Source organism: Urocampus carinirostris, chromosome 18 (genome assembly GCF_059441175.1).
Source record: "Urocampus carinirostris isolate Australia breed hairy pipefish chromosome 18, RoL_Ucar_1.0, whole genome shotgun sequence".
Classification (NCBI taxonomy): domain Eukaryota; kingdom Metazoa; phylum Chordata; class Actinopteri; order Syngnathiformes; family Syngnathidae; genus Urocampus; species Urocampus carinirostris.
In genome coordinates this window covers 8,544,145-8,563,499 of record NC_142366.1, presented here as the reverse complement: position 1 = coordinate 8,563,499, position 19,355 = coordinate 8,544,145, and the positions used below count along the sequence as shown (strand labels likewise).

At 40.3% G+C, this 19,355-nt stretch overlaps 1 protein-coding gene across 1 annotated transcript in view; it reads left to right on the top strand.

The window, feature by feature from the left end:
* The window catches only part of drosha (drosha ribonuclease III), a 182,847-nt gene that overhangs the window by 34,816 nt on the left and 128,676 nt on the right, over nt 1-19,355 (top strand). Inside the window, exons 16-17 of the mRNA XM_088322279.1 lie at nt 1,788-1,895; nt 6,456-6,563. Coding sequence (XP_088178405.1) covers nt 1,788-1,895; nt 6,456-6,563 — 216 coding nt within the window. The remainder of the gene's footprint in view (nt 1-1,787; nt 1,896-6,455; nt 6,564-19,355) is intronic.

Genomic DNA, 19,355 nt, shown 5'->3' with positions numbered 1-19,355 from the left:
GAAACTGGCAGTTAGAATGCCAGTTAAATAGGGATTGACGGATAATCAAAGGAATTAGCACCATGTTTTGTTCTGTTGAAATGCCGTATCCATTTTTAAAAAAAAGTGTTGTAGAAGAATGGTATAGACAACTCAAAATGTTTAGCAGTGAACATGGCATTTGTTTCAATATTATTCTATTGTTTGTAAATTGTTCTCTTGTTTTGATCTCCAGTGGAATATAATATAATATACTGTATATATATATATATATATATATATATATATATATTATGTGTGTGTGTGTGTGTGTGTGTGTGTGTGTGTGTGTGTGTGTGTGTAAGAAATGATGATAATCCACCCTGTACTCATGAGAAACATTTAGATGTCCTCATAACATTACACAAAATTATTGTTTGTTCGCTTATCACAAGTGGTGCTGGGCCCATCACAGCCATGTTTTAGGATTATGGAAGGGCATGTGAGTGCCCACAGGGCCAGGGAGAACATGCGAACTCCACTCAAGGAGGCCAGTACCTTAAATATGATACCCAGGGATCAGAATTTTCCGCGGATCCGCGGATTTCCGCTGTTTTTGAACCCCAAAGGCATTCCGACTTTTTCACTTTTTCTCTTGCGTAGCAAACAAATTCAAAATCCGACTGTCTCACTCTTTCCTTTATTGCCCTGGTTTATTCCTGGACGCTGGCTATTTCAGCTGAAAATGAAAATCTCCATTCTGATCCCTGGATACCCGACCTCTGAACTTTGATGCGGGTGTTCTAAAGGCAACACAAGCTGGTCGCAATCGTCACTTTTAATGCAAAGTGTCACATTGATCTTGTTAGATTGGTTCTCACAGATATAGGAAGAATTGAGCTATTCCGCTAGGTTGCTGTGAGCTTCCTCGATTTGGCGTATTCCTATCTAAAAGTACTCTTGCTCACATTATTCAATTCAAGTTAAGACTATTGAGTTTCACATAGGCATATTGAAAAGGCCGGATGAACCCCCCACCATTCTTCCCTGCATTGGTGGGGTACTAAAAGAGTATAAGACTAGAGACTATCTTAGATAAGTCAGCCTTCTTCCATCATGCTGAAATAAGCTGTGTATTCAATGTTTCTGGCATCCAATAAATAGTTAGAAAAGAATATGCAGCCTCCGTGTTCTTATTTCTGACATAGCTTGCATTTAAGATGAAAGAACCAGGTTGAGATTCAGGCGAACCTTTCAATCCGCGCGCGGAGTCATTAAAAACCAACTCTGCGAAAAGCTTGTTGGTGTTATGTGGTCCCTGTGTCATGTTCTTGTCATAAAATTCCATGCATCCTCATAATCTGTTGCCAAAATGTTTTTTTCAATGGCAGCAAGTTTGTTCCTAGCATGACATAACTATGTCCACATGACCATTCCTCTTGCTGATAAGCGCACAAATTTGGTTTGCTTCATCTTTCCGTGTATTTTCGACTGTCCGGAATGTTTTTTTTTTTCCAATATGATAGTTACAACTGCACCCGGCCATGCCAACCACACTCATTTGAACTTAAATGCAACATCTCAAAGCTCTGGTTAGAGCTCTGTCTGGAATGTAGCAGCGTCAATAAAAGAAATAGGTAAAAAAACAATGGAACTCACGTTTCTTTCTGTGTAGCCTGGTGGTTGCCGACCACTGTGCTAGCGGAGTGGGAATCGTACATCTTGCGTGAAATAAGTGGGCGGTGTCGCCTTGCATGTTGCCAGGACGGGTGGCGTCCCATCCCTGTCGCCGCCATTGATGAATAATTGAGCGTTTGCTTGTTTGTCAGGAAGCGCTTCAGAAGATCCGTCAGAAGAACAGCATGCGCCGCGAGGTGACTGTGGAGCTCAGCAGCCAGAACTTCTGGAAGACCGGCATTCGCTCTGACGTTTGTCAGGTAACTCCATGCCAGGCGAAAAAAATACAAAAACCATCACTTTAAAACATAAACAAACAAAAATGAACTAAAAGTTCTAGAAAAAAATACAATTCATTAAAAATAATGAAGGGTATCAGTGTGTAGTATTTAGTGCCTTCTAGCGGTACACAAAACTTCATTCAGTAAAAAACAAAAACAAAAACATAGATTTGAAAACTGGGCAAAAATAGATGAACTACATACCTGTCAACCTGTACGGTTTTGCCGTACAAAGTACGTTTTTCTGCATTTTAAGACGAGTATGACGTACAAGGGAATCTGTACGGAAAAACACAAAAATGTCAATCGCATGTGTCTGCCGCCTGGGGATTTCACATCATGCATAATTCCGAAAAAACTAAAACAAATATGGTGTACGATTATTTTGTATTTTATAAGGGAAAATACAACAGTTTGTACTGGCATGGGGCCGTGGAGGTTGACAGGTATGGAACTATCATACAAATGTAAATTTTTACACCCAGGCTGTAGTTTACCCACTCATGCTACTTCTAATAATTAACATGCGAACAACATAGTACTAACAAAATTTGTCATTTTTGAAATATGTATCAAACTGGGGGCCTTTTGTGCTAACGAGTAACAAAAAGTAGCTCTGAGATTGTAAAAGGTTGGAGACCCCCGATACAAATCTACTAAATGTAAATTGACAAAAGAAAAATATATCAGAATCTGGCCATAACAATTCATGATTGCAAATGAAGCAGGCAAAACAGAACAGTATATAAAGACGCCAAGCTTAGCGGTCAACTCTGTTTCAGCAAGGCATAAATAATGCAAAGTTTAGTGGCAGCAAGACCAGGCGACACAAGACTTGCCCGGCGTTGCGTCATGTCGCCCACACAACCACACAATCCCCGTGCACTGCTCTCAGCCCGAGCCAACTCCCCCGCTGCTGCTGTGCAAAGCGGCCGTTCATTAACGTCCGGCCGTGCCTCATGCACGCGTCCACACTTTGTATTTGGCCACACCATTTACGTCCGTCTCGCATTCTTGTATGTTTGCTTGCGGGCAAAACACTTAAGCGCTGGACTTGAACTATTCCCCTGACCTAACTAGTGCACTGGAAATGGAAGAAACAATACGCTGTTGAAAATAAATACAAAAAACTCAATAGGGTTGAAAGCGGTGTGGGAAGAGTTGCAACCGATCAAGTGCTGCCGAATGGCAAGTCAAGTGGAATGTTGGCCGAAAAATGTGATATCACATTTATCGATGCTTATTTTTTTATTTGCACACTGCTGCCAGCACACTACTCATCAGCAGGCAACTTGGTGTTGAAAACAGTATTTCAACAAAATACTATACAAGCTCTTTTATATACATAAACATACTGAATATCAGTATGGCACTATGCAAATCACCATTGCTGGCACCGTGAGTAAAAACAGCGTGATAATGGGATAAGCTCTAATGCCTTTTTGTATGTTATCAACACTACTGGTGGGCCAGTACTAGTGTTGGTGCTCTCACTGCCCCTACTCAGGTTTGATTTAAATTGCATACAATGTTTCACCATTTTGGTCAGCGGCACTTATCGACTTAAGCATTCTACTATTGCATTAACCCCTTAAAGTCCCGACGACTCTAAACTGTCGATAAACAAAGTCTGTTCTCAAAATGTCACTTTAAACCCTCAAGCTACATATCATTGGAAAGTTCAAACTCTGGGATTCAAGATATTGTAACCATTTCCAAATATACCCATCACAGAAACATTACGATTAGTCTGGAAACAAGATACCCGAAAACTATAAAGCCCGCATAGCTCGCCAGTGACATGCTCTCCAAGTCAGCTATTAATGAGATTCACTGCAAATATTGTTACAATCAGGACTGTCCAGTGAATCCAACCCTAAAAAATATTTATTCCAAAACACAAAATAATCCTGACAGATAAATAAAATTTGCCCAAAGTTTTCCTGCATTGTTTGACGATCCCATGAATTCCCTTTTGAAAAAAACCAGACTTGTCAGATGATTTCCGAAACAGCCTTTAACCTTTGACCTTTTGATTAACACCACTCTTGGCCAATTGCAGTCCTTGCCTTGTGAAACCTTTTAGTTTTTAAAAAAAAAAGTCATGACCAATTCAGCTTCAAGTATCTTTAGCCAATATTGACTGATTCAAATGTGTATTGACACATTGGTTAGCCAATTAAATTCCCAAATTAATTTTATGCTATTATTTATTCAAATCAGAGCCGAAAATAAACGCGCAAAAGAAAAACCCGGGATCCATCTTGACGCTCAATTATCACGCACAAGTGTGCACAATCATGGATTGACTTTCGGGAAGATAAGTCAAACATTTACGACTCTTTCAAAATGTCTCAAAATTGGCCAAAGTAAAATACACGGTTGCAAAGTTTTAAGGGCTTGTAAGTGGTCGTCTACAAATGGGCACTTTTGGAACAGCTTTGACTTTAGAAAAATGTGTAAACTACAATATTAGGTTTTTCTGATTGTAATCAAACTTGACCTACGATCCAGTCAAAGGTAGCTATTGTCTAAGTTACTCTCCTGCTAAGATGCCCATGCTACGCCGTTTGCAGGCATGTGTAAATTTGATCTTTGACGTGAATAGCTGAATTTAAGATAACTAATGGGAGCAAAATACATATTATCCAGTTAGCGCTAGTGTGAAAGCAAAGTAATTTGCTGATTTTAATTTTCTTTTTTTGGGGGGGTCTGTTTTGACAGTAATCTAAATGAAATAGTTTCAAGTGTGGTTACACGCCGCAAGCTCTTTGAGTGTTACTTGTGATCAACGATCACACACACAAAAAAACTCCACCATGTTCCTCTCCATCTGAGAGCTAAGTAGCTGTTAAACAAACATGTCAAGCGCGAGTCTTCATCTGATGTTGTTTTTGCCAATTCTTTTTCCGGTTGTTTTTTCAGTTCCCTGATGGTGGCGCCCAACAAGTGTAAAGCTATAATTGGCAGCCGGGCGCTAGCGTCGCCTCCAGCCGTCTCTAACGTTTGGAGAGGCATGGCGGCAAAGTTCTTGTATTGAAAGCCAGACCTCTCTCACAGCAATGTCTAGTAAAAAGGATCCTGTCCATAATTGCCACCCTATTTGCTTCAAGCCGGACTGCTACCACTAATTGCTTCATGAATAATTTCTGGCGCTACACACGAGAGGTAGCGACCGATTTCGAACTACCCAAAAAACAAACCACAATAAAATGATTGACATTGCTTGACACTGCCAAGGTTGTTGCACTAGAAAGGTCCGGCCTTGGTTTCACAGCCACAAATGAAAATTTTCTTTTGCTCAGCTGCTGTGCAAATGCTGTTCATTGTTCACACAAACCACACTAAGGTTTTTTTGTTAGCAATCATGATGCAGTCATTTCTTGTTTGAACACTTGAATACTATCTATAGTTTAGTAGACACTCAGTATACGGAGAGAGGACATCAATGAGATTGAACTTGCTAGAAGAACAGGAAATTACTGCAAAATCCTCAAGACGTTTAATATCCGGCTTGAAGGACCAATTAAGTTTATGTTTTAACACCCAATAAATCGTGTCCTTACCAGGAGAACAGGAAAAGACCCTCAAGATGTTCAATATCTGCCTCAAAAGACCATTTGTTAAGTTTAAAGTTTGACAGACACTTTTGAGAAGACATCATTGAACTGTGCTCCTTTATTTAGAAAATGAATATCGTAAATGACTACCTGCAGCCAGATAGCAGCCAGTAGCTGACCCCTCGTTTAGCCAAACAAAATTGAGTGCGCCATGTAAATCAGAGAAAACTGAACCCCAATACAGCAAGGACTCACTGCTTATTCTGTCTGCGCTACCGCCACTATTGGCAACAATATGCCAAAAGGTATTTTGGAGGGACAAGTGAACAAGTCCAGTCCTTTCAACTTTTCCTGCTCAGCACGACCCGGAGAAAAAAATCCGGCAGACCATCAGACGCGTTGGGGCCAGTTTAATTGGCTCTTTAAGCATGTCAGAGAAGCGTGTCACTGGTCCCAAACCCCGTGACGGGCCCCAGCTTTCCTTGTCAACACCTCTCGGCGCCGCGAGGCCAACGGTGTCGCCGGGGCCGCTCATGCTAATTAAAACAAGAACGCAGAGTTTCTCTCTCGCGTGCGGACTCGGGATTAATGTTGTGAGAAGCACCTTTGCCATCTTTGCCGTGAAGCACCGTTAATGAAAATGAGCACCGGTTGCTTCCTCCCCTTGCCGGTGTTCTCACAGGTCCGGTGCGTCAACACGGGCAAATGGGCTTCGATCCCGAGGAGAATTTTCCTCGCTGTCCGTCATTGAGGTCGGCCGTGATTTCATCGGCGTATTGCCGGCAGGGTGGCGCTTAATAAATAATGAGCGTGTGATTGATTTGTGTCCACTCTGGGCTCTCATCCTTTGCTTCTGACAATCTCTTCATCACACATTCCCCTCCAACATGTTCCCGCAGCTCCTCTTTCATATCAGACATGATCCTCCCTCCCCCACTCAGGTTTCTGCCTCCTTGACAATTCTCTTTGTGCTCTGCAGCACGCCATGATGCTGCCCGTCCTCACCCATCACATTCGCTACCACCGCTGCCTCATGCATCTGGACAAGCTCATTGGCTATGTCTTCAAGGAACGATGTCTCCTGCAGGTAAGATGCTCCTCTGCTGCAAAAAGTGGCAGTGACATTTCAGTACATTTCTTATTTTAAAACAGGGGTTTCAAAGTCAAGGAGGCCAAATAAAAACATAAGCTACAAGCCAAAAGGTGGGACTGATAACATTTTGAAACATTTTCAAATAAAGCGTTTATTTTAGCGATCATACAACCAATGTTCCCTTTAAGCTTCCGTGGGTTTGAGCAATCACACAGTCTGTGAGTGTCTCTTGGATTAATGGTGAGCAACATCAATCCCAAGTGTGGCAACCGAACCATTATCAAACATGTCCAAAACTTGAGATCAAATCAAGTTACATTCGGCTGGCTTTCCAGCAACACTAGTTGATTTTTCCTTTGCTAATGAATTGGCTAATTTGATATTGGAAAGGTTGTGCGGCCCACACGAGATTTACGTTTTCTTTTGTTACTTAGCTGGTTGCACCTCACAGAAATGCATTTAATCACACTCTTTTAGTGAAAGTACAATGTTGGCAAAAAGATTGACTTTAATTTGAAAATTATTTAAATGTAACACAAGTGACCCCAAACATTTTTTTCTGCCCTTCTTCATTTTTATCTTCTGATTTTTTTATTTTTCCCCTAGCATTTGACTTTTTCTTGCCCTTTTTCCACTTGCTCTTCTTTTTTAAATTCTTTAATTTACTTTTTCTCCTTTTTTTCCCTAGCTATTTACTTCTTTTTTTAAATTTTTTGTTCTCTCCCTTCCTGGTTTTTTCCTCATACTTTTTATTTATTTTGTTTGTTCATTTTTGTGTATTTTATTTTTCTTTTATTTCCCCCCCTTTTGTCATTTTGTGCATAATGTTACATAATACTTGGCAATTTATGGATAAAGCAGCCAAAACAATGTGAAGAGCATTTTGGGTACCAAAATAGCAATCTCTTTTTAGTAAGCCAAGATGAAAGAGCCGCTTCTTTAAAAAAGATGGAAACTTGCACAGCAATGTTGACGTAGTCACGAAGATGAGAAAGGTCATAGCTACATTTTCAAACCTTGCAGGAGATAAAGTAAACCACACTTGTCTACAGTGTTCATTTTACCTCTGAAAAGGGATTGGTCCCGGGGACTCGCATGCTCAAAAATCTATGGGTCCCATCAGAGATCTATGGGTCCCCAAAATTTAGTGTTCTCGAGGTTGAAATTTTAAATCGGCGACAAATATATAAATAAATATATAAATCTATATATTCATTCAGTTTTAATCATCGCACTTAATTGGTAATACAAAGCAGTTATCAACTTTCAGTTCACAAAAATTTTGTACATTATACAAAATAATATTGCTGAAATATTAGTCTATATATTCGTGCAGTTTTAATCACTTCAGATTTTTCAGTTCATATTATTCGTGGTTTGCTGTCCTGCCACAGTTGTAATGCATTCTCAAGGTCCAATTGCAGCAACAGAATTTCCATAGCTAATTTGTGGTTTTCATTGTCGTTGTGCCGATCCAATGTGCTTTTCTGAAAGTTCGTATTGCGAAATGATTTATAATCCAGTTTTTTTGTCACGCTGGGTGCACGCATCACAGAACATGTAGCCTCCATTATCATCCTCCTCAAAGCGTGACCAGGAATATGATTGAGTCCATTTTGGCAGAACAGTCCTTTTCTTGCTAGGAGTATTCTTTTGTTTATCTTTCGTCGAATCGTTCGCTTCAAAACACGTGTTTTCCTTGCCTTCGGGTTCTTCTGAAGAATTTCTCTGCTGTTTTTTCGTGCCGGAATTATTGCCGTTGTTACCACTTTCTGTATTATGTTTCGATTTATTACCGACACTGAAGAAATTACTATTTTTCTGTTGATTTGCACCTAATACCAACTGTTTTTACGAAGGCATACTTCTCTTTCACTCGACAATAACCAAAACAATGACGTCATCTCGAAGCAACGAGATCTCGTTTGCCGAGATCGGCGCGAGACCAAAATAACAATGGCGCATCTGCCTGACGAAAGGTTTGGAGTGTGGTAAATCTTTGTTAAAAAAAAATAATCGGGTAATAATGACAATTTGGTGTCAAAAAAGTTGCGTCCCGGGGACGCACGTTGATTTGACACAATGCGTCCCCAGCAAAAATGATGCGTCTAGGACGCAGGGACGCGGGCAAACGAGAACACTGCTCTCTATATTCTAACGTCTTATTGATAATAAAATTTTACGATGATGACAATTTCAAAAAACAATCAAACTCCAACATCTGATCAACCGCTACACCCCTGCCTCTTTCTAGCAATAACTTGAGCATATATACATGCTTGTTTTCATTTACTCAATCTTGTGCCAACATTGACTTTAAAATACCACGTTTGAAACACTGCAGAGGGAACCTTTATTGTTTTTGTCTGCATGCCCTGTAATTCTGGCCAAATTTGGTAGTGAATTAATTCATAATTTTGAGCCCTGATTTTATGCCTCTGTACATTGTAAAGCCCCTCGGTCTTCAGTGACTTGAAAAACACGATATAAATGCATATCATTTGCCAACGATAGGCTTTATGTTCAGTCCAAAATTTGTAGTGCAAAGTTTTACTACAGCTTAGTCACGGTGTTACACCAATAGACCCCATTTTGTCTGTTAATCTCTGAGGAATCCGTTATACTGAAGCTCAATAAACTATTTTTACTGTTCAGACACTTTATAATTTAACCTCGCAACTAACTGTAAACACCCGAAAATGGCAGCCATGCACCCAGAGCAATTTGATTGGGTGAGAGAATTTTGCGCACACAGCGCGCTCCCCTAAATACAGATAGAGGTCAAACATTAAAAAAACCCGTATACAGAAATTCTCGTATTGCGATGGTCCTTGTAGTAAGAGACCCCCTTATTTTTACTGGACGGAACCACCGATTATCATCGTGTTGCTTCGGCTTCGCATGTACCAAAATCGGCATCTCATGACCTGAAATCTGCTAGTTTGTATTTTATCTCCGAGTCATATCTACCCATTGAAAGAGCCATATCTGGCTCTTGAGCCATAAGTTACCGAAAAACCTTCCTTAATATGACCTCATATCTAAACGCTCACCAAATCACCCATTATTTTGTGGTCGGCACGCAAGCCGAGGTCATTTACAAGCCACCAAGATTCTCGATTCAGTTTTAATTCAATTGCACTGCAGGCTATAACCAAACAAACTTTAGAGCCGTTGCTAGAGCGCCGTATGCCCGGAATCCGTACAAGTCCGACCCTATCGGACTTCAGATGATGTCGGACAGCCTGAGTACTCCAGTGATGTGACACCGCTGTATTATTTAAAGGCTGGCATGGTTAATAAGTGCAACAAGACAAAGCCTCAGTGCTGCTTTCACACTGCCTGCCTGCCTGCCTCTGGCCTTGTGTGCTCACGTCTGGGGAGGGAAGCCAGCGAGCCTGGCAGCCTCCTCATTATTTGGACCTCTGCTCAGACACTTCGGGCAGAAAAAGCCGCGCAGGAGTCACTTAAGGTAGCTGGTGCCGACCCCGCTCGCCATGCTGACAGTCCGAATGCAAGCGCTGCCCTGTCACGGCCCCGAGAGTGAATAATCAGGAGATGGAAGGCCCCATTCGGAGTGCACTTTTGATCGCTAAACCCGCACACTGCCTTTGCGTGTTTGTGCGAGGAGGCCAAATTTGCTCATATCGATCGGCCATTTGTTGAGCGCGTCCTGACAAGCTGTCATAACGAGCCACCAAAAAGAAAGCGCGATCGGCTAGCGGGTTCGCCGCCGGCTGACAGCCACTCATCTGACGTTGCCTGAAACCATTCCGAGCAGCAGAATTGATTGACTAAAGGGGGGAAATGTTGCATCCAAACTATGATTTCTGCCTGAATTTGGACGAATGTATAACCCAATGTTGAACAACCTTTACAAAGCTGAGACTTACTTTTTGTTACTGATTAGCACAAAGAGCTACCAGTTTCCAGTGTTAGAAAAACTAGTACTAAAAATCTTCTGTAGTTCTTTGCATCACTTTTTGTATTAACAATATAGATTGTTCCTTGGTTATTTATGTGGAATTAGTGCCATCTGTTGGAATTTTGCAGTAACATCAAGTTCGATGTGCGGTTTACACAAAACTGTATACAGTGGAACCTCGGTTCTCGACCATAATCCGGTCCAGAACCCTGTTCGAAAACCGATTTGGTCGATCACGGAAAATCGTTTTTCCCATTCAAAGTAATGTAAAATCATTTTAATCCGTTCCAACACCCTGAATATTTAGCAAGAACGTAAACCTGAAGCTAACCCAGGCTAATCGTACGTTCGCGTTAGCGTAATCTTCCGTACGAAAGATTACGCTAACATGAACGTGTAAAAATAAAAAAATCAGGTCGTTTACACGTCATTTAGCGCCCGGGTCTTCACAACAAGTGGCGAGCGGTTAAAGGATAAAGAAAAGAATTATGAATAGGATTTCTTACCTTTGTGGTGCTCAGCAGAAGCCATGCTGTATGTATAGCAAGATCGGAAACTCGCACACCTTCTTCATATTTTGCTATTATCGTATTTTCCGCACTATAAGGCGCACCTAAAAGCCTTTCTTTTTTTCAAAAGCTGACCATGCGCCTTATAATACAGTGCGCCTTATTTATGGATCAATATTAAATCGCAAAGTTTTCCAACTAACTTGCAGCCGCCGACTAGATTTTCCCCCGAACGCCAAGTAGTACGCGGTGTATGCTGGGATTTATTTACCGGCGTTTCATTGGCTAACCAATGTGTCAATCATCATTTGAATCGATCACTATTGGCTAAAGTTATTCGGAGGTCAAGGGGCGGATACTTTTTATCATTTACAGGCTGCCATTGGCTTAAACGGCAAAACAAAGCCTGCAATTGGCCGAAAAAGATGTGTCAATCATCAGTTGAATCGATCACTATTGGCTAAAGTTATTCGGAGGTCAAAGGGCGGATCATTTTTATCATTTACAGGCTGGCATTGGCTTGAACGGCAAAACAAAGCCTGCAATTGGCCGAAAAAGATGAATGTGTATAGCACGTGGCTGACGGCATACAGAAAGCATTTTTTTCTATTCTGTATTTGTAAATATTTTATTCTCCTGGATTTACTACCCTCACGGATATAAGAGGACATTGACTGCACATTATTATGAACACAACGACTTCGGTGAGCTACTCCGGGTTTTATATTGTCCCTGTATCTTCTTTCAGACTGAACTCGATGTTTCTGTGATAAGCGGTGCAGATAATGGATGGAATGGAGTGTCTCTTTTTAAATTAAACTCAATTCCAAGTGTTTATTGTCATATGCACAGTAAAGTTGCGAGCGAAAAAGAAAATAGAAACTAAGGAATGGTTGGTATTTCTTGAATCCCAAGACTTTAACCTTCCGAATGATGGAACGATGCATTTGAGTGACATCGTACGAACACTGCATCCGCACGTGTTCTCGACACGTATTTGCGTCTTTGCAAGCTTTCGGAATGTTAAGGGGATAATAAGTTGGACTGAACTTATTGTTCCCATTGTAGCGCCTTATAATCTGGTGCGTCTTATGTATGTCAAAAATAGGACCAAAAACTATTTTTTCGGGGTGCGCCCTACAACCCGGTGCGCCTTATAGTGCGGAAAATACGGTATTTCTTCCTTAAATGCAATAGTTGTACGCACTACTCTTCTTTTTCCACCTGTAGCAACTTTGTTGCTTGCACCGAACTTCTTCCGAGGCATAATTAGGGGTTAAAACACTCCCTTCACCGATATTCAAAACGAAAGCAAAAAGAAGTGCGCGCTCACGTGACAACAGTTCTTCACGAGGGGTGGGGGCAATATACACCCGTACGCCGCTCAGCATCGCCCCTAGCCTACCGGCGTTCGAACTCTGATTTTTTTGAACGAAAAGCGAAGCAAGAATTTCTCGAAATATTTGGTCGACAACCGATTTGTTCGAACTGAGAGGCGTTCGAAAACCGAGGTTCCACTGTATAATTTGACCTTGAGATGTTGCTGTATTGTGTAGTGCAACTGAGAACAAGTGCTACAAAGTGAATTGAAGCATACTGTGGAGACTCAAGGTGACCAAAGCAGTGTTCATTTTACCTCTGAAAAGTGATGGGTCCCGGGGACTCGCATGCTCAAAAATCTATGGGTCCCAACAGAGATCTATGGGTCCCCAAAATTTAGTGTTTTCGAGGTTGAAATTGTAAATCGGTGACAAATATATAAAAAAAATCTATATATTCATTCAGTTTTAATCATCAGTTTATTGGTAATACAAATCAGTTATCACTTCAAGATTTTTCAGTTCAAAACAATATTGTACATTATACAAAATGCAATTGCTGAAATAATTATATTAATCCATATTTTCATTCAGTTTTAATCATCAGTTAATTGGTAATAATAATAATAATGCATTTTATTTAAAAGCGCCTTTCAGGCCACCCAAGGACACTGTACAGACAATGGAAAAAAAATACAATTTAAAAAGTTGTAAGCGAAATAATAAATAAAAACAAGACATAAAATCATAAAAACATAGGAAATGGAGAAGCTATGTGTTGTAAGCAGTCCTGAACAGGTGTGTTTTTAGACGGGACTTAAAAGTGGAGAGAGGTGTGCAGTTTTGGAGGTCCGGAGGTAGATTGTTCCAAAGCTTGGGAGCAGCGCAACTGAAGGCTCTGGCTCCCATGGTGCTCAGATGGGCAAGCTGTTATCACTTCAGAACTTTCAGTTCATATATTCTTCGTGGTTTGCTGTCCCGCCACAGTTGTAATGCCTTCTCAAGGTCCAATCCATTATCATCCTCCTCATAGCGTAACCAGGAATATAATTCAGTCCGTTTTGGCAGAAAAGTCCTTTGCTAAGAGTATTCTTTTGTTTATTTTCTTTCATCGAATCGTTCGCTTGAACACACGTGTTTTCCTTGCCTCCGCGGTCTTCCAAAGAATTTCCATACCTGTCAACCTCCACGGCTCCATGCCCTTAGAAAATGTTGTATTTTCCCTTACAAAATGATCTTACGCCATATTTTCTTCAAACGTGTTTATTTATGTAGTTTAACATGTTATATTGTACATGTGTTTCGTTATATCATATATATTGTTAATTCATATTTTGTTGTGAGATACTCAGTTGCTCGACATGAATGAGGTTTATTATAAAAAAAGGTTCAAAAATTAAGTAGCTTGGACGTTCACCATAGAAGGAAAAAATACATGCAAATATAATTAAGTAGAATAATACATTTTCTTATTCAAATTATTAATCCATTTTTTGCATCAAATTATTGTTGGTAATATACCGATTAAAGGAATAACCACAAATCTGTCTTTTTTTTTCATTTACTACTTTTATACTTCCTTTTTTTCTTTAGAGATAGATAGATAGATACTTTATTCATCCCCGAAGGGAAATTCACATAACTAACTTCTTTATACAACATAATTCGTAATATCAATCATCAAAGCAAGTGAGCCGTTTGAGAGCTGGCTCTCTTTAATGAGTTCATCCAAAAAGGCCGGTTCTCTAAAAAAAAAAAGACGGACTTCCTTTCACTACACAACTCGAACTCGTTTGACTTGATTGATTTGCCGTTTCGTGAAAGTCGATGTTTGCGTTTTTCCGTACGGATATTCTTGTACGTCGCACACGTTTTAAAATGCATAATAAACGTACTTTGTACGGCAAAAACGTACAGGTTGACAGGTATGAATTTCTTCGTCGTTTTTTCGTGCCGGAATTATTGCCGTTGTTAACACTTTCTGTGTTATGTTTCGACTTATGACTGACACTGAAGAAATTACCAATTTTGTGTTGATTTTCACCTTCCCTCGACGACAACCACCACAACAATGAAGTGATCTCGAAGCGCCTAGATCGGCGTGCAGACGAAAACTCAAACCGCATGACCAAAACAACAATGGCAGATCTGCCTGACGAAAAGTTTGGAGTGCGGTAAATCTTTGTTAAAAAAAAAGTTATCGGGTAATAATGACAGTTTTGTGTCAAAAAAGATGCGTCCCGGGGACGCACGTTAATTTAAGACTATGCGTTCCCAGCAAAAATGATTAGTCTAGGACGCAGGGACGCGGGCAAACGAGAACACTGCCAAAGCCTACCATTATTTTTTTTTGTCCCGCCTTTCTCCAAGTAGTAGCAAGATCGGGGACAATGATGCCAGATTCCTCTCGGTGAGCCTCATGTTAAGTCAAAAAATACAAATTTCTTGACCTAAAAACAGTTCATGCATATTTGTCAGTTTATGGCTAGCAACCAGTTGCCCACTGCCCGAAGACAGCTGAGATGGGCTCCAGTGCCCCCGCGATCCTACTGAGGATAAGCAGTGCAGATTGATGGATGTCCTCTTGCTTATTTTTGTAAATCCCAGACTATGGGCCAATACTTTTTTTCTCCGTTTTAAAGACTTTTTGCAGGCCCTTCCTGCAGATTTTGTAGTTGTAGCAGTACTTGGTCTTCTCATGTGGGCAAAGCATAGGCAGGGATCAGAATTTTCCGCGGATCCGCGGATTTCCGCTGTTTTTGAACCCCAAAGGTCATTCCCGTAAATCGTCTAAATTCGATGAGAAAATATTTTGGGGGGGGTGAGGTATGATACGTGACTGTTTCGTCACCCCAAGTTAGCATTTAGACCATTGGTCGATAGGTTCGCTGATAACCAATCAGCGGAGCTTTTGTTCAGAGCATTGGCTTTCTCAAACATGGCGCTCCTTCCGGTCTTTTCAAACCGTGAAATGAGTGTTTGAAAAATTAAATATGAAAATACTAAGAAAAGAAGACGAGGCTTTTGTCTCCGAGATTGATAAAGGAATCAAGAATAAATTTAAGTGGTCATGGCTGGAGAAGACTGTCACAGTAAACGTTAAAATCGGCGCAAAGATCGAGGAAGTTACAGAAACTTTGAGCCAGTTCATCGCAAAGTGTGATGTTCCAGGGAAAGCAAAGTGTCTATACTGTGTCGATCTGATCAATTATGGTACGCGAGGTTGTGTGGCACTGATCGATCATGCTAAAATGAACAAGCACAAAGCAAAAATAGCTTGCCGGCGATCAAATTATGCACTCGGATCCGCATTTAAAATCGGCAGTGAAACTAACAGTAACACCACCGGTTCAACATTATTGGCCGTTCCAAATCCTTCCACTTCAAATACTAGCAGCAGTCAACCACTGGTTCCCCTGTGTGACAGAAAATCCCAATCTGAGGTATTTATAAATCTATTTATTTATGAAATGATTTTATCTTTTGTGTTTATACAATATTTAGAACAGGATAAACAAAATTTAAAATTTGTTATAAACATGATTAAAATAAATTATTTTGTATCATCATGATCATGTTCAATATTACAAATGCTTTTAATGTCAATATATTATTATTTTTTTAATTTATATATATATATATATATATATATATATATATATATATATATATATATATACTGGACTGTCTCAGAAAATTAGAATATTGTGATAAAGTTCTTTATTTTCTGTAATGCAATTAAAAAAACAAAAATGTCATACATTCTGGATTCATTACACATCAACTGAACTATTTCAAGCCTTTTATTATTTTAATATTGCTGAATTTGGCTTACAGCTTAAGAAAACTCAAAAATCCTATCTCAAAATATTAGAATATCATGAAAAAGTATACAAGTAGGCTATTCAACTAATCACCTGAATCATCTAATTAACTCGAAACACCTTGCGAGGGTTTCCTGAGCCTTAAAAACACTCAGCTTGGTTCAGTAAACTAAATCACTGCTGATCTGACTGCTGTCCAGAGGACCATCATTGATACCCTCCATCAGGAGGGTAAGACACAAAAATAAATTTCTCAAAGAGCAGGCTGTTCACAGAGTGCAGTTTCAAAGCATATCCACAAAAAGTCTGTTGGAAGGGAAAAATGTGGCCGGAAACGCTGCACAACCAAGAGAGATGACCGCAGCCTTAACAAAATTGTGAAGAAGAGCCGTTTCCAGAATTTGAGGGAGCTTCAAAGACAGTGGGCTGAAGCTGGAGTCCAGGTATCAAAAGCCACAGTTCACAGACGTGTCCGGGAAATGGGCTACAATAGCCGTATTCCCATGGTCAAGCCACTTCTGAACTCAAGACAACGGAAGAAGCGTCTGACTTGGGCTATGGAGAAGAAGCACTGGACAGTTGCAGAGTGGTCCAAAGTCCTCTTTTCAGACGAAAGCAAGTTTTGCATTTCATTTGGAAGTCAAGGCGCCAGAGTCTGGAGAAAGGCTGGAGAGGAGCAAAATCCAAGTTGCTTGAAATCCAGTGTGAAGTTCCCACAGTCAGCAATGGTTTGGGGAGCCATGTCAGCTGCTGGTGTTGGTTCACTGTGTTTCATCAAGTCCAGAGTAAATGCAACTGTGTACCAAGAGATTTTAGAGCACTATATGCTTCCATCTGCTGAAAAGCTCTATGGAGATGAGGATTTCATTTTCCAGCATGATCTGGCACCTGCCCACAGTGCCAAAACCACCAGTAACTGGTGCACTGACCATGGCATCACTGTCCTTGATTGGCCTGCTAATTCCCCTGACCTGAACCCCATCGAGAATTTGTGGGGTATAGTTAAGAAGAAGATGAAAGACACCAGACCTACAAATGCAAATGAGCTGAAGGCCACTATCGAAGCATCCTGGGCATCAATAACACCTCAGCAATGCCACAGGCTGATTGCCTCCATGCCACGCCGGATTGATGCAGTAATCCGTGCAAAATGATTCCCAACCAAGTACTGAGTGCATCAATGGACATTTTCAAATGTTTGATTTAGTTTTGCTGTTATAAAATTATTTTTTTTACTTGGTCTGAGGAAGTATTCTAATATTTTGAGATAGGATTTTTGAGTTTTTTTCAGCTGTAAGCCAAAATCAGCAATATTCAAATAATAAAAGGCTTGAAATAGTTCAGTTGATGTGTAATGAATCCAGAATGTATGACATTTTTGTTTTTTTAATTGCATTACAGAAAATAAAGAACTTTATCACAATATTCTAATTTTCTGAGACAGTCTAGTATTGTTACTGTGTTACCAGGTTAATTATTAAGAATAGTGTTAAATAGACTCAGTCAACCAATAACAAATAATTTAACTAGAAAATCACAATGACCCTGCACTGGTGACCTATTTTCAGAACAGGTCCGCAGGCCTCAACTCTCCTCAAGGGGCACCATGCTGGAGACCCCTGTACCAGTGCATCATGCCAGTTAGAAATCAAATTTCCTAGAAAATCGCAATGACTAATCACTGGTGGACTACTCAGGGCCACCTTTTGGTGAACCCCGGTATAAGAAATCGTACCCTTGGCTATAACCTACAGACATGAAGTGCATCTCAAATTTTTGGGGTCATTTCAAAGCCCTTTTGTGACTTATTGTTTCTAATTGTCTGACCAGCATGAAGAGCGGCTCTCATTTGACCTTTGAAGCTCCAACATCATTCATTCTTTTTGGAAAAATATCAAAAACAATAACAAATGTGAAATAAGAAGAGAGGCCAGATTGAGTCATAGCATCCCACCGGCGGCTATTTGTGTAGCAGGAAGGAAATGCCGCCTCCCCCTCCCACACACACGTTTGATTTTCTTTTCTTCAGTCTTTTTTCTGGAAGTTGGCCACCGCTGAGCTTTGAGCTTGCCCACCTCTCGCTCATCCGTCTTTGTTTTTTTATTCCGTTTTCATGCTTCGGCTCTCCCGATGGCCGACAAGCAGATGTAGCCAAAAGGTGTCTTGGGCCGTTTAGCGCTTTCTAGACGCCATTGAATTATTCATCGGCGCGCTTTTGCTTAATATGGCAACTTATTTTCATCAGACGGATTGAGCAGAGTTGAGGGGAAAGTAAAAATGGCTAATTGCAGGGTTTGTACGGGTGTTTGAAATCCTAGAAAGTGCTTGAAGTTTAATTTTGTGTTTTCAAGGATTAAAATGTGTTTTGGGTGAAATGCTTGCAAATGCTTGTAATTGCTGCCATGTTTTACAGCAAGTCTATATGCCTATAGCTTAGAATGACTTATATTTTGTGGTGATTATGTCCCTATATTGTTTGTTGATGCCCTTGCAACATTGATTGCAGCCTGGTCCTCTTGGAAGGGGATCACCTCATGTACGGCCCCTTCTCAAGGTTTCTTCATTTTTCCTTATGCTGAGGTTTTGAGTTTTTCCTTGCCTTCATGTAGGTTTTGGATCAGGGGATGGTGTGATAATAGTCTATAGTGTGTACAGCTCGATGAGACTCCTTGTGATTAAATGCTATAAAAATGGGCATGAGTAAGCATAAAAAGAAAAAGTATTGCTTTAAATTGGAGAAAAATGACCTCAATTTGGGACCGCTAGAGATGACCTAACAATCATTAAAATGTTTGAATTCCAATCTTGTTTTTATCCTTGTGCAATATTAGATTGAACCAGTTTTTATGCTTGAAATCAAACTCTAAAGTGACAGTGAGAATGGTTTTACCGCCAGATGTCGCTGTGTTGTGTAGTCCAACTGAAAACGAGTGCCAAAAAGCACAAATACAAACTATGGCAACTCAAATTGACAACTTTCCTTTCATATTTTTTTGCCTTTTGCCACTCTGAGTTATTTTTCAGGTTCCTGTAGCACCAGGATGGCTGACAATTATTTCAGCTCTATTTAGATGAGGCTCATGTCATCTAAAGTCAATGTAAATGTTCTTGACCTGCAAGTATTAAAAAGTAAAGCATGGATTTTAGGGTTCGATCCTGAACCAACTTACCACGCTATACTAACTCAAGCGGGAGCTATTAAAATAATG